Source organism: Lontra canadensis, unplaced genomic scaffold, assembly GCF_010015895.1.
Source record: "Lontra canadensis isolate GAN:19392208 unplaced genomic scaffold, GSC_riverotter_1.0 scaffold193, whole genome shotgun sequence".
NCBI lineage: Eukaryota > Metazoa > Chordata > Mammalia > Carnivora > Mustelidae > Lontra > Lontra canadensis.
The window spans coordinates 226,124-242,228 of NW_022631187.1; the positions used below are offsets into that span (position 1 = coordinate 226,124).

The 16,105-nt window shown below is 36.7% G+C and overlaps 1 protein-coding gene across 2 annotated transcripts in view; it reads left to right on the forward strand.

Moving 5' to 3' along the window:
• Positions 1-16,105, forward strand: part of TEX11 (testis expressed 11) — a 292,212-nt gene that overhangs the window by 51,984 nt on the left and 224,123 nt on the right. For both annotated transcript variants that reach the window (XM_032847753.1, XM_032847754.1), the window contains exons 8-9: positions 2,444-2,524; positions 10,129-10,214. In XM_032847753.1, coding sequence (XP_032703644.1) covers positions 2,444-2,524; positions 10,129-10,214 — 167 coding nt within the window. The remainder of the gene's footprint in view (positions 1-2,443; positions 2,525-10,128; positions 10,215-16,105) is intronic.

Below are 16,105 nucleotides of genomic sequence, written 5' to 3' on the forward strand. Positions count from 1 at the left end.
ACAAAATGCTTTCGTTTCTGTGATCTCATTTGATTCTCACAAGTTCAATCCTATGTGGTAGATAATACTTGTCCTTACTTTACAGTTAAGGAAATTGAGGCTCATAGAGTCTGTGACTTGCCTGACTTTACTGAGCAAAGAAGTGGAATTATCGAATAACTGTATGGTACTCCTGAAACTAATAGAACATTGTATATCAACTGTATTTTGATTGGAAAAAAAAAAAAACAGAAAAACTGGGAATCCAAAGCCCATATTCTTTTTACTACATTAGTATAGGCTGGGCATTATCCCAGATGTAGTGAATCAGAATTTACAAGTGATGGGACCGGGCCATGTGATTTTTGAAGAGCTCCTTTGGTGAGTCTGATGCTCACTTCACCAAAGGTTGCTAGAGCATTACATCATGCTGCCTCTTTAAGACTTCTTGTACCTAAATTCTCTTTTGGGTTTGAAATACTGATTTGTGGTCCAATAAAATGAATAATATTCACAACTAGCTTGAATTATTAGAGATTTTATTTCCACTAAGGTAAAATCTGATTAGTGATGGATAGGTTATGGATTTTTTATAGCATTGTATTGCTTTATATGTTCTAAGAACAGAAAGCGTTCTCTGATATGGGGTTTGTCACTCAGTATTTCTCTCTCTCTCTCTCTCTCTCTCTTTTTTAAGATTTTATTTACTTATTTGACAGACAAAGATCACAAGTAGGCAGAGAGGCAGGCAAGTGGGTGGGGGGAGCAGGCTTCCCGCTGAGCAGGGAGCTTGATGTGGGGCTCCATCCCAGGACCCTGGGATCATGACCGGAGCTGAAGGCAGAGGCTTTAACCAGCCAGGCGGCCCAGCATTTCTCTTTTACGATGATTTCCTCCACCTTGAATAATGAGTCAGTTAGCAAGTATATTCATCAAACATCTCTTTGTATAAATGTGAATATTATTTTGTAAACTCTGTAGATAACTGAAATTTGGCTTATTGAGGCTCTTGTGTTCACAATTTATTTTTCCCTTTAACACAATCTAGCATTCATTTAAGCCTTAGATGAGGGTTTCTACTCAGCAAGATGTCAAGCTTAATATTCAGCAGGTGGGTAGAGGAGAAAAGTAAAGAGAAGCTGGATATCTTACATTCTTCATCTTTTCTTCTCTCTGCTCAATTGTTTTGGTACCCAAAGCACAAGAATATATTTTTAAAAAATTTTAAAAAGATTTTATTTATTTACTTGACACATAGAGTGAGATCCCAGGTAAGCAGAGAGAGAGGGGAAAGCAGGCTCCCCACTGAGCAGAGAGCCCGATGATGTGGGGCTCCATCCCAGAACCCTGAGACCATGATCTGAGCCAAAGGCAGAGGTTTAACCCACTGAGCCACCCAGTCGCACCAAAGCACAAGAATATTTGATGCCCCATAAGGAAGAGAAAAGAACACAGCAAATACAGGAATTTCTTTCTCCTACAAAGTACTTCATCAAATTATTTTCTTGTATATGTCCGTGTTTTTTCTAAAATATGCCTTGTCAGCTAAATTTTTAAATGACTGAAACAAGCCTCTTCTACAAGTGCCTATATGTATTGTGTGAATGATGTTTTCATTCATTTGAAGTTGTTCAATCAGAATGATAGAGCTGACAGGAATCTTAAGAGATAATACAGCACATTGTCCTGATTTTATGGATGAGGAAACTGAAACCGTGAGAGTGTAAGGTTCAAGGTTATATATAATAATTGTTAGAGTAGCTCTTCTGGCTCCAAGATAGGATTGCTCTTAGCTGCCTTTCGTAGCAGATATTCACAGCAGTTCAGACTATGAAGTTATTGTGAACCTGTTTTAGGACAAAAGACTCCTGTTCAACATTTAAAAATCCCTCTGATGCGGAGATAAATACAAGAGTTACCAAGCTGGGGAAGCATCTGTTAGATATGGCATTATATCATAATATAATAACACAAGATTGTACACCAGTTTTGCAATTTCCAGAAAAAAGTTAATGACTCCCATCACTATCAACTCTTGTGTTACCCAAGATTATTATTATTCTTCCTTTTTTTTTTTTGCCTATTTTGTATTTTGAGCTGGCTATTATGTTTAGCTAGACCAACCAGTGTTGCTAAAAAGATTAGAAAACAAATTAAGACTTCTAATTTTTTTTGAAGATTTTATTTATTTATTTGACAGAGAGAGACACAGCGAGTGAGGGAATCCAAGCAGGGGAAGTGGGAGAGGGAGAAGCAGACTTCTCTTGGAGCAGGGAGCCGGATATGGGGCTCAATTCTAGGATGACCTGAGCTGAGGGCAGACACATAACAACTGAGCCGCCCAGGCACCCCAAATTAAGATTTTTTAATGAGAGTTAAAAATATGTTAAAGTTGACTTATAGACAAATAGCTTGTTATTTCATTTTAACCAATTATTGATACATATTTTTTTCACTTTCTCAGGCATGTGCTCAAGGGGATTTTCAAAGAGCATCTACATGTGCACTGCGCTGTAAGGATATGTTGATGAGGTTCCCTAAAATGGTGAGTGAAATATCTGCACTTATTCTCCAAGAGTTTGAAAATATGTTATGTCAAGTTCTAGGTAGAATCATGACTACTTCATGCAATTCTTCAGAGATTATATTTAAGGTCAGGTCCACTCATTTAGCTGATCTTTGAAATAATTTCTTTGTCTTGTACTAGAAAGGGTGTTTAAAAAAGCAAAGGGGTATTTCTTAAAATTAATTTGCTTTCTCTTTTATTGTCAAATCATTTTTCTAACATTTCCTCCATATTTCAAGCTATGTGATGAAAGAATGGAAAAAATGAGTTTATATCTCTGCTGGCAAGGTCAACAGCAGTCAGTCATATCACTGTCATCATGTTTTTCTATATTGGGGGTGTGAGAGAATTGATAGGATAAATAAATCCTACTTCCCAGTCTGGTTCTCATCACAATTCCAGGGTTGATAATATTTGATTTTTCTTAACTACCTTTTATTTCTTTCTTGCTTCACTGCCTGTGTCTACTTTACGCTTTGTTATCACAGAGGGAATTGATAACAAAGATATATTTAGATGTTAGGGTGCATGTTCCTTAGGTCTTCATGCATTATACCTACTTGTGAGATTGGTCTTATTTTTCCCCTAAATTCTGTGTTATAATGTAGAACTTAATTTAGTAAATAGTTATATATTTCTAATTATATGCTAGGTACTCTTCTAGGCTTTATTTATTTATTTTATTACAAAATTTTTTTTTTTTTTTTAATTACAAAATTTTAAAAAATATTTTATTTGAGAGGGAGAAAGAGAGTGAGAGAGAGAGAGAGAGCAGGGGGCAGGGGTAGAGGGAGAATGAGAGAGAGAAGCAGACTCACTGCTGAGCAGGGAATCTTTGATGTGGGACTGGATCCCAGGACCCTGGGATCATGACCTGAGCTGAAGGCAGATGTTAACTGCCTTCAGTTAAAGGCACTTAACTTTGTGCCTTTAACTGAAAGCACACCCAGTCGTCCTCTCTTCTAGGCTTACAAAAATTTTTTTTAAACTTTTTTTTTTATTTTTTAAAGATTTTATTTATTTATTTGAGAGAGAGAGCATGAGTGGAGGGGAGAGGGAGAAGCAGACTCCCCACTTAGCAGGGAGCCCAAAGTGGGGCTTGATCCCAGGACCCTGAGATCATGACAGGTAGACACCCAACCATATGAGCCAGTCAGGTGCCCCTAGGCTTTAAAAATTTTTAAAGCAGGGGCACTTGGCTGGCTCATTCTATGGAGTGTGTGACTCTTGATCTTGAGGTTCTGAGTTCAAACCCCATGTTTGGTGTAGAGATCACTAAAAAAATAAAAAACTCCATAAAATTTTTTAAAAAGTTAAAAAATTTTAAGGATTTTAAGGCAATTTCATATTTAAAAAAATATTAAAAGAGAGATGGCTGGGTGGCTCAGTTGGTTAAGTGTCTGCCTTTGGCTCAGGTCATGATCCCAGGGTTCTGGGATCAAGTCCCATTTCGGGCTCCTTTCTCAGCAGGGAGCTTGCTTCTCCCTCTGCCTGCGCTGCCTGTTCTGCCTGCAGCTCTCCGTGCTTTTGCTCTCTCTCTCTGACAAATAAATAAAATCTTAAAAAAATGTTACAAGAATAGTATGAAGAACTCCCTTTATCCTTTGTACAGAGACCTCATTCAAGTTTCCCAAAACTGTCCTCTATACAAAATGGAATCAGTTTCCATTGTACCTAGTCTCTTTCAGTCTGGAATACTTCTTCACTCTTCTTTGACTTTCATGACTTTGGCAGTTTTGAAGATTACTGACCAGTCATTTTGTAGAGTGCATCTTAGTTTTTTTAATTAAAAAAATTTTTTTGAGATATGATTGACATATTGTGTAAGTTTGAAGTATACAGCGTGTTGGTTTTATACATTTATATATTGCAATATGATTACTATAGTAGTGTTACCTAACACCTTTATTATGTCACATAATCATTGCTTTTGTGTGTGTGTGTGTGTTGAGAACAGTTAAGATCTACTCTCTTAGCAATTTTGAAATTTATAATTGTGTTGTTTACTGTAATTACTGTATTGTGCATTAGATCTCCAAAACTTACTTACATTACATTTACAGGTTTCTACCCTTAAGCAACATCTTTCTAATTCCCCTACCCTTAATTCAAGTTTTTTCAGAGCTTCTTCATGTTTAGAATAAATTATGACTCTGAGACCAGGAAATCACAGAAGTGATTCTGTATTCTCCTCGTGGCTTCCTATTGGGTGGCAGACAGGATTGATTTAGTCTGTTATTGGTGCTCATTTTGATCTCTTGAATAAAATGGTATTTTCCAGGTTTCTTTGCTATAAACACATGTATTTTTTCCCTTGTGTTATTCTTAAGTATTTTGTGGGGTGATACCTTGAAACTAAATGAAGTCCAATTTCACATCCTACTTTCACCATCCATTGATATTTCTTGCCTAAATTCGTACTGTGATGGTTGACAATTGAATGTTTTTCTATCTTTCTACATTTATTAGTTGACATTCTACTATAAAAATTTTTTTATTGTGGGAAAATATATATAATATAAAATTTGTTGTTTTAACCATTTTTAAGCATATAATTCATTGACCTTAACTATATTTGCAGTTTGGTATAACCATCACCACTATCAGTTTCCAAAATTTTTCATCAGTCCAAATAGAAACTCTGTACACATTACACAGTAACTCCTATTACCTCTTCTCCACAGTTCCTAGTGTCCTCTAATCTACTTTCTATCTATGGACTTTCCTGTTCTAGATATTACATATAAGTGGAATCATACAATATTGATCCTTTTTTAAAAAAAAATTTTATTTATTTATTTGACAGACAGGGATCACAAGTAGGCAGAGAGGCAGGCATAGAGAGAGAGGAGAAAGCAGGCTCCCTGCAGAGCAGAGAGCCCAATGCAGGGCTCGATCCCAGGACCCTGGGATCATGACCTGAGCCGAAGTCAGAGGCTTTAACCCACTGAGCCACCCAGGTGCCCTGAACCTTTTTTTTTTTTTTAAAGATTTATTTATTTTAGAGACAGCAAGCAAGCATGGCGAGGGCAGAGGGAAAGGGAGAGAAGCAGACTCCTGCTGAGCACCGAGCCTTACGTGGAGCTCGATCTCATGACCCTAAGATCATGACCTGAACCAAAATCGAAAGTCAGATGCTTAACTGACTGAGCCACCCAGGTGCCCCTTGAACCCTTGTTTTTAATTCTCTTAGATAAATATCTAGGATTGGAATTGGTGGGTCATATGGTAATTCTGTGTTTAACTCTTTGAAGAACCACCAGACTGTTTTCCGTAGCATTTGAACCATTTTACATTTCTGCCAGCAGTGTATGAGGGTTCCAATTTCTCCGTATCCTCACCAACTCTTATTTTACAGATTTTAAAATTATTATAGCCATCCTAGTAGGTGTGCAGTGGTTTCTCATTATGCTTTTGATTTGCATTTCATTAGTTATTAAAACTAATGATATGGAACATCTTTTCATGTGCTTATTGGGCATTTGTATATCTTCTTTAGGGAAGTGTCTATTAATATCCTTTGCCTATTTTTTTCTTTGCATATTTTTAAGTTGGGTTGTCTTTTGGTTGTTCAGTTTTAAGAATTCTTTATACGGTCTAGATATTAAAGCCTTACATGATTTGCAAATATTTTTGCTCATTCTAAGGGTTGTATTTTCACTCTCTTTATAGTGTCCTTTGATGCACTTTAATTTTGATTAAGTCCAGTTTATCTATTTTTTCTTTTGTTGGCCTATGCTTTTGGTGTCATTTAAGAAACTTGCCAAATCCAAGGTTGTGAAGATTTTGGCATTCCTTTGAGAGTTTTACAGCTTTAGCTCTTAACTTCAGGATTTTGATCCATTTAAATTTTTGTGTTTGACTATATTGTTAGGACACGCATGTTTTTATTTTATTTTATTTTTTATGGTTTTTATTTTAAAGGTCAGTGAAATTATTTAGTGTGTTTTTGATGGGCTTAAGTTTTATTTTTTATTTTATTTTTAATTTTTAAAGATTTTTATTTATATATTTAGCAGAGAGATACAGAGCACAAGCAGGCAGAGCAGCTGGCAGAGGGAGAGGGAGAAGCAGGATCTCCACTGAGCAGGGACCCCGATGCAGGGCTCGATCCCAGGACCCTGGGATCATGACCCCAGCCAAAGGCAGCCGCTTAACTGACCTAGCCACCCAGGCACCCCTTGATGGGCTTAAGTTTTAGATAGGGAACCTGAAAATCTAGGGCAGGAAATCTTATAATGAGAGGAAATGGTCGGATAAAGGCTAGAGAAGAGCTAACATAATATTATTTACTTAAAAGGAATTAATGAATTAAATAAACCAAGTGTTTTTTCTGAGACATCCGTTCTGTATGCCAAAACTGGATTAGGAATTACTGTAAGGTGTTAACATGAAGGCAGAAGGGAATGCTGTTCAGAGACAGAGAAATAAAGTGTATGGAAAATTGTGTCTTAGGGCACCAAGAGAAATAACTAATGACCTGTAGTTGATTATTATTGAGTTATCCGAGGATTAAAGAAAGCTGAGTCAGGGAGGGACTGGAAGGTAAATGTCTTAAAGCCATTAAGGAAGAAAGCCAGGCAATTACCATTCACTGTTAAAATACAACAAAATGTAAAAATACATGATCTATAAATGTGTAGAAGAGAACAAAAGCAGAAAGAAAAATAGTTCAGGACTTGGGACTGGAGAAATAATAGCTTTGTTTTTTCTGAGTTTTAAAATCCTGATATACAAAGTAATTTGCAGAAAAGATGACCTTATCTAGCTAATTAAAAATACAAGGCCTCCAGCGAGCCTGGGTGGCTCAGTGGGTTAAGCCTCTGCCTTCGGCTCAGGTCATGATCTCAGGGTCCTGGGATCAAGCCCCACATTGGGCTCTCTGCTGAGTGGGGAGTCTGCTTCCCCCCACCCCAGCCTGCCTCTCTGCCTACTTGTGATCTCTCTCTCTCTCTGTCAAATAAATAAATAAAATCTTAAAAAAAAATACAAGGTCTCCGATTGAACTTGAAACTTAGTGATGAAACTTACTATTAGCAGCAGTATTTGAGTTTTAAAAATCATCCATATACTCTCATGTTGGCGTTATTCAGTTGGAGCTGTCTTTCTGGGCTGGTAGATGTAGCAGTTAGATGGAGGTTCTAGATATCCTGTGGGTTTTGGAGCTTCCATAAGTCCATTTCTGTGTGACCAGTATAACAGCAGACTTACAGGCCTACCTTCTTTGTATTGGTTTTTGCCATTGTGTATTACCTGCAAAATGAGAGTTAGCACTCCATGGAAGGCTGGGAAGATATTTTTATTTTTTATTTTTTGTTTTTGTTAAGATTTTTCTTCTTTCAGATCAAGTGAGAGAGAATGAGGGAGAGAGAGATTGAGAGAGAGTGCAAAGGTTGTGGGGAGGGACAGAGGAAGAGGGAGAAACAGGCTCCCCACTGAGCAGGGAGCCCAACTCTGGGCCTGAGTTGAAGGCAGACACTTAACTGACTGTATAACCCAGATGCCCTGCAAAGATATTTTTAGGGATATTTTTATGAATCTTAGTTCTTCATACCCCGTTAGAAATATGTCATGAGGGCAGGGATTTTTCTCTGTTTTGTTCACTGATTTATCTGTAATGACTGAAATGTGCCTGATAGATAGGAGATGCATAATAAATATTTATTATTGAATGTATAATGATTGCGTGCATAAAGCAGTATTGGTAGTTAAAATATTTTATTTTTGTCATTACATTGAAATACACTGTGGTTCTCTTAAAAGATATTTTAGTATTTTGGGGTCACCTGGGTGGCTCAGTGGGTTAAAGCCTCTGCCTTCAGCTCAGGTCGTGATCCCAGGGTCCTGGGATCGAGCCCCACATCGGGCTCTCTGCTCAGTGACGAGCCTGCTTCCCCTTCTCTCTCTGCGTGCCTCTCTGCCTACTTGTGATTTCTCTCTCTGTCAAATAAATAAAGAAATTAAAAAAAAGTTCCACCTCCTAATACCATCACATTTAGGGGTAGGGTTTAAAAAAAAAGATATTTTAGTATTTTATAGCTTTGTTGTTTTAAGTTTGTTATTATTTTGCATTCTTTTTTTCTCCTAGGAAGTAGCATTTAATGTAAGTACACTTGAACATTTTTTGAGGGCAAAGACAAATCCTGGGGAAACTGAATAAAGACTAATATACATTAGATGTTGGTCGAAAGTTTTATTTCCATTTTCTTCTGTGCAAGTTAGTTACAGGCCTCTCTGCAGCAAGTGGATGTGAGCTGCATTATTCCAGTATAGCTGTATAATTGGTGTGGTCCTGTGTGAACCTATGGGATCTGGGGCATGTAATGAGTTAAGCTTTTTCTGCTAAAATGTCAAGAATGTATTCAAATACTTCTGGATTCTTGCCAGACCCACATTACCAAGGCTATTCTTTATTTTAGATTGAAATATACAGTAGCTCTGAAGTGCTCAGGCATGCATATTGAATTTCTTCTGAATATACTGTAATTCAAAAGGAAACTTTTTTGAAGGAAGACAGGTCTTTACACATTACTTATAAATAACTTGCCTCAGATCTTGGATTCTTAATTGAAGATCTGCTTCTGTAGTCTTACTCAGGTAAAACTTATAAAGGATTCCATTATATGTGTGTAATCAGATTCTGGAAGGATATTTGGATAAGTTATTAGAAATTAAAATTTTTTCTCTTAAGCCATTTCCCAGGATTTGGGCAGATGAAAATTATATAAGATATGGCAATGATGCAGGGACTGAGATGCCGATAATCCATAAAAAGTATTTTCCTGTGGCACCATTCACATATTTGTTCCTACTTTTATTTTAGGGATAATTTATGTAAAGAAAATTTTTCTTGTTAAAGAGTGTTTATTAAACAATTTCTAAATAAGTCCTATGACTAGACTATGAAATGTTGGACACATTTCAGATCTTTGGAATTTTTTAAAGTAGTCTTGATTTTGAAAAAACATCCTCTTTTTTTTTTTTTAAATAATGAATGTTACGGTGCTAGACCATAGTTAATCTTTCTTTTTTAAGATTTTATTTATTTATCTGACAGAGAGAGAGAGATCACAAGTAGGCAGAGAGGCAGGCAGAGAGAGAGAGGAAGGAAGCAGGCTCCCCACGGAGCAGGGAGCCCGATGCGGGGCTGGATCCCAGGACCCTGAGACCATGACCTGAACCGAAGGCAGAGGCTTAATCCACTGAGCCACCCAGGCGCCCCAAAAACATCCTCTTTTATGCTTTTTTCTTTGACTGTACTCACTGATCTAATGCCTCTTATTGGATCTGGAAACCTATAAAGGAGGTTGTCCTTTTGCTGTTCAATGGTTAGGTTTCCCATTTCCTATTACAAAGTACCTTTCAAGTTCTAATAGTAATGTATTACTTTTCCAAATATAACTCTTACCCAAACTGAATATTTTATAGCTCCTTTTTAGATAATTTGGGAGGTTTAAATAAAGAATAGTGGGTTATTTTGATGTAGAAAATAAAGCATGTCTTAAAGACTCTTGAACTGTTTTAGATTTTTTAACGTTAAAAAATCATGAATCTGACTTTTCTTTTTCTTTTTAATATTGCAGACTGGATATCTTCACATTCTCTGTTACAACTTTGGAGTAGAAACCCACAAGCAGAGTAAATATGAAGAAAGTTCTTTCTGGCTTAGGTAATATAAACAAAATTAATGAATGTGAATTTAGGGATATCATCATACGGTTCAGTAAATACTGTGTGATACTTTGTCAGTTTAAACAGTCTCTGACTTCACTGGGCGCCTGGGTGGCTCAGTGGGTTGAAGCCTCTGCCTTCGGCTCGGGTCATGATCCCGGGGTCCTGGAATCGATCCCCACATCGGGCTCTCTGTTCAGCGGGGAGCCTGCTTCCTCCTCTCTCTCCCTGCCTGCCTCTCTGACTACTTGCAATATCTGTCTGTCAAATAAATAAATAAAATCTTTAAAAAACAAAAAACAAAAAAAGTCTCGGACTTCAAAAGCCAATATGCTAAATTTATTTATTCCTTTAACGTGTGTTGTTTATTCTTACATGTTGCCAGTTGATAAGAAAATGTATTCTATCCTTAATGTAACATGAGATGTTCTTTCATTCCTCCTTCATATCTCCATCGCGAATATGAATTTTTCTTTTGCTTTGTTATATATTGCTGTCTGCCAGCCCCAGAGTATATATATGGGTGGGTGGGTGAAGAGTAGGATCAGGATCAGCTAAAATTGTTACTATGAAATGAATTCTGCTATTTTAATATCAGTGAGTATATATTTAGTACTTACTGTATGAACAGTATTAGACTGATATTTGTACTATTATACTGAATGTGGAAATATCAAGGGAATAATGTAAAAATGGAGCAACTAGATGCAAGAACCCTGTCTTTCACTGAGCACTTAGGCACAGTACAGGTTCTGACGCATAGACCATTCGATAATTGCTAGTTAAATGAATTTATGTGAAAAATGTATTTTTCTGGAGATGTCACATAAGGTACTTGGAACATCAGGGGATTATGGAGTAAAATATATCAAATCAACTCACTGAATGTTTTTCCATTCTGTGTATAGGGTTAATTCTGGTTATTTGAAGACACTGTCAGGGTTAGTTTAACTGTTGTGAAAATTACATTTGCCATTAATGAAATAAAAACAAATATGGTCTTTGAGATTATAGTAATCACAGGTATATATATCTCTAATAAAATACTTATGCAAATGACTTTTATGTAAAAGACTTTAAAAAAAGATTTTATATATTTATTTGTCAGAGAGAGAACACAAGCAGAGGGAGCGGCAGAGGGAGAACTAGGCTCCCTGATGAACAAAGGGGCCTAATGTGGGACTCAATCCCAGGACCCTGGGATCATAACCTGAGCTGAAGGGAGACACTTAATAGACTGAGCCACTCAGGCATCCCTGTAAAAGACTTTTTAGAGCCTAAAGATTGATCAAACTCTATATATAAGAACTATGTCTAGCAGAACAGGCTTATACAGTTATGAGTTATACTTAATTTAGAATGTTTCACAGAAGTGGAATATACCTGAAGTTATTATAAAATTGCATTTTAATAAATTGAATTATTTCAAATATAATCAGAGGAGCTGAGTAGTTTAGCTCAGGTTTTATAACAGGTTTCATTTAAATGAACCTTTTTATAAAGTGAATGATAAGTGAGTTTTGTTACAGGATTTGGCAGTATTGGCGGGTACAAAGTTTATGGCATCGGGGCACCTGGGTGGCTCAGTGGGTTAAGCCTCTGCCTTCAGCTCAGGTCATGATCTCAGGGTCCTGGGATCAAGCCCCGCGTTGGACAGTCTGCTCTGCAAGGACCCTGCTTCCTCCTCTCTCTCTCTCTGCCTGCTTGTCTGCCTACTTGTGATCTCTGTCAAATAAATAAATAAAATCTTTAAAACAACAACAACAAAACAATGTTTATGGCATCAGCCTATCAAATAGTATGCCAAGAAGACAGGGATGAGGAAGACAAAACAAAAACGAAAACCCCAAAACATACTGGTGCTATGGATGGCTTCTGGAAGCTTAAAACTGTGGAGGTGAGCTTGAAGTTTATGCCAAGAATGAGTGGGGAGGAAATGCTCTCTAGGAAATGGTCATAAGGATAGGCTGAGACTTAAAGTGGCATATGTATAGGTCATTTTCACATATGCCATGGGTTGTTGACCTCTTATCTGGCATTATCAGTTTTAGAAAACCTTCCAGAAGGAAAATTTGATCGTGACAGGGTGATTGACTTCCATATCATCAGTTAGGTATATTAGACTTTTCCTATATATTTAGTGACTCTATTTTTAGGAATGTCATTTGACCCACAGTCAGACTTTCGTCAAAATCTGTATTATAGGGGCACCTGGGTGGCTCAGTCAGTTGGGCATCTGTCTTCGGTTCTGGTCATGATCCCAGGGTCCTGGGATCGAGCCCTGCATCGGCGGGGAGCCTGCTTCTCCCTCTTCCACTCCCCTTGCTTATGTTCCCTCCCTTGCTGTGTCTGTCTCTGTCAAATAAGTGCATAAAATCTTTTTTTTTAAATTACATTTTATTGTTTTAAAAGAGGCAAAGTAATTATCAGTATTATTAACAGTAGGAATTTTAGCACAATGAATAGTTTTTCTAGTATTAGATCAATTAGTCAAAATTTGAGTCATCTATGATATCAGTGTCATATTGCTAATATTGTGATACCTACTTTTTAGAATTATTGTATAGCTTAAATATGTGATGCATGTGTTGTAGAGTGTTCAATAACTTACATAGGAAACAGAAACTGCTCAGTAAATGGTAGCTGTAGCTGCTATCTCTAGGTGATATGTTTGTTCTTTACTCTAAGTGAACACTAATGTGGCAAGTCCACTAGTTTACTCTAAAATTTATCACAGTGAAATCAAATGTGGATTATTTGTTGACTTAACAGGTATCTATATTATAAAGACAAATGCCCATGTTTTCTGTCTCATACTGCTTATCTTTGGAACAATTTTTTTTTGTTCTTTAATTATCCATGTGTTATAAAGACTATTGGGAGCAGTTGGTGATACAGTAGGAATAAATAGCTGCTAATGAAACACCCTTCTCTGTAACTTTTATACCAGAAGGAGGCAGTGGAGAGAGTACTTTCTACAGGCTGAAGTCTTTTTTGTAAACAGTGACTATCTTAAGGCAGAGGTGATAGGCATTTTGGAAGGTACCCATTCAGTTAGGGAAAAAAACTCCAGTTTTTTATTTTTTACTTTTTTATAAACATATAATGTATTTTTATCCCCAGGGGTACAGGTCTGTGAATCACCAGGTTTACACACTTCACAGCACTCACCATAGCACATACCCTCCCCAGTGTCCATAACTGCACCCCCCCTCTCCTGGCCCCCCTCCCCCCAGCAACCCTCTGTTTGTTTTATGAGATTAAGAGTCACTTATGGTTTGTCTCCCTTCCGATCCTATCTTGTTTCATTTATTCTTCTCCTACCCCCTAACCCCCCACGTTGCATCTCCACTTCCTCATATCAGGGAGATCATATGATAGTTGTCTTTCTCCGATTGACTTACTTCACTAAGCATGATACCCTCTAGTTCCATCCACGTCGTCGCAAATGGCAAGATTTTATTTCTTTTGATGGCTGCATAGTATTCCATTGTATATATATACCAAATCTTCTTTATCCATTCATCTGTTGATAGACATCTAGGTTCTTTCCATAGTTTGGCTATTGTGGACATTGCTGCTATAAACATTCGGGTGCACGTGCCCCTTCGGATCACTAAAAACTCCAGTTTTACACAAATGATAACATATAAAAATTGCTATAGTATATTAGAATTTTGTTGAAATAAGCCTAGAATATAAAAGGGTGGTGTGGGTGTTGTTTATGAAGCTCTTTTCTGTCCCTCAGTTCTTGTTAGCAGATCTCTCTCAGTTCAGGACCTCTCTTAGATTTGTCTCCCCTTGCCTTTTCTTTTGCTAGAAAAGTTCATGAACAGCTGCTGTTCTCCTTGCTTTTTTCTACCACACTCTTTTGATCACATCCCCTTGTTAGAGATGCCATGGATTAAGAGAAGGCTGCTGTAATAATGAATGAAATTGGGACTGCTTTAGCTTACTTTACTGTAGGCATCAAGGTACCTGCCTCAGTGTATTCAATGACAAATTTCGTTAGGACTCTGTTAAATACAAAATTTCAGCCCTTTGGTATCAGAATGCTTGTTTTGGAAATATATTTAAGAAGTTTTTGGTTTAATAAAATGCATTTTGGGGGGCACCTGGCTGGCTCATTTGGAAGAGCGTGTGGCTCTTGATCTCGGGGTCATGGGTTCAACCCCTATGTTGGGTGTAGAGATTAATAGAAAATAAACTAAAAAACCCCACAATTTTGTTCTCTGCTGCTCCTCCCCTTTTTAAATTCTTGCTATGTCGAGCTCCTCTGTCTGCTCTTAGCAGAAGACAAGCATAAATAGATGGGAAGAGATTACTGATATAAACTTTCTTTCTTCCACAGTCTAGGGGCTTTCAGTTACTCTAGTAGCATTTAAATTTACTCTTTATCTTTTAAAGTCCTAATAATTTGGACATACATTATGCCGAATTTGGCTTTTTATAAAAGGTATACAGAAATCACACTGTGACTAATTAGTATTCTAAAAGAAGCACTGTAAGCCAAACAAATAAGCACTGTAAGCCAAACAAATATAAATAATTCTAACTCAAAAGGTTTTGGGGTTACATTGATTTACTGCAGAGATTTTGCAGATTTTTTTCTCCCTGGGAGGAAAATGCCTTAAATGCAAAACCTTAGTCATATTCTTAATCATGGATGATTTTTCTTTCATTTCTAGTAGTTCTGATTCATTCAGTTGTGTTACTTGGAGCTACTGACTGGTACACACTTGAGAGGCTAACTTTTTTTCCCTTTGGTGTAAGAAGACCTATTTTGTAATTGTGGCAAATTAAATTTAGGGGAGAACAGTTAAAATGAAAGGAATATAGCAAAAGTGGATATAGTAAAAAATGTTTTAAAATTTCTCTGCTGCTAAAAGAAGATGTATGTGTTAATTATAAAAATTTTAATGTTACAAAAAGAAATAATGTGGTAAGTAAAAGTCATTTGTAATCCCACATTCATAAATGCTCATTATTAACATTTTACTTTATGTTCTTCTTTATTTTTTTCACAAACAGTTTTTAAAAGGTCTTTTAATATGTTAAATGACAAGGAAGACATGAAAATCATTGTAATGCATTTGGAGGATTTAAGGAATTGAGGCGTTTTTCCAAAATGGACCATAAATAAGGAAAATTAATGGAACGAAAACAAGACAAACACTGTATACACAGGACAATTCCTAACTGGTGATCTCTTGTTAGAGACAGTGAGATAAATGGGAAAACGACAGAAGACATTTGAATTGGACAAAATCATGGAGAATTGAGTAAAACCCTGAAGTTTTACACCTGAAGGTGTTCTGTCAAAAATAATCTAACTGATCTTAATAAATGAAATATAAATGACCTACTTCTTTGACCTACAGGTCGGAGACTGCTTATAGATTCCTGAAGAGTTCTTTGTAGGTTAAATTGAGAATATTTCTCAACTCCTTGTGTGAGAGCTCTGTACTGCCTTTTCCCCTTCGGAATCCAAAGAAAGCATGATTTCTTCAGCATCCTTCTGAGACCATAATTACAGTTTATATTTTCTTTAAAAAAACTTTACAACCTAAACTTAGTGTTGCTAGATTTTTTGGATGTGAATAAATAATTGGGTAGACTGTATGTTAGAGCAGGAGTAATTTTTGAGCTCCTTTTCTAATACTACTTTTAATTTCTCTGAAGTTAATCTAAAACCCGTCTCCGTTGCTAGCTAATGTGAGTTAGGAATAGTTTTTACCCTGCACGTAGTATCCTCAAGTGAAATGTGTCTCTTTCCTGTTTCTATAAAACTTCTTGTATTTCTCATTGAATCAAAAAAGGAGAATTCAGCAAAAATTATACTCCTCTGTTTTCTAAATTCATAGCACTTAGAGTTAGTGAACCAGATTA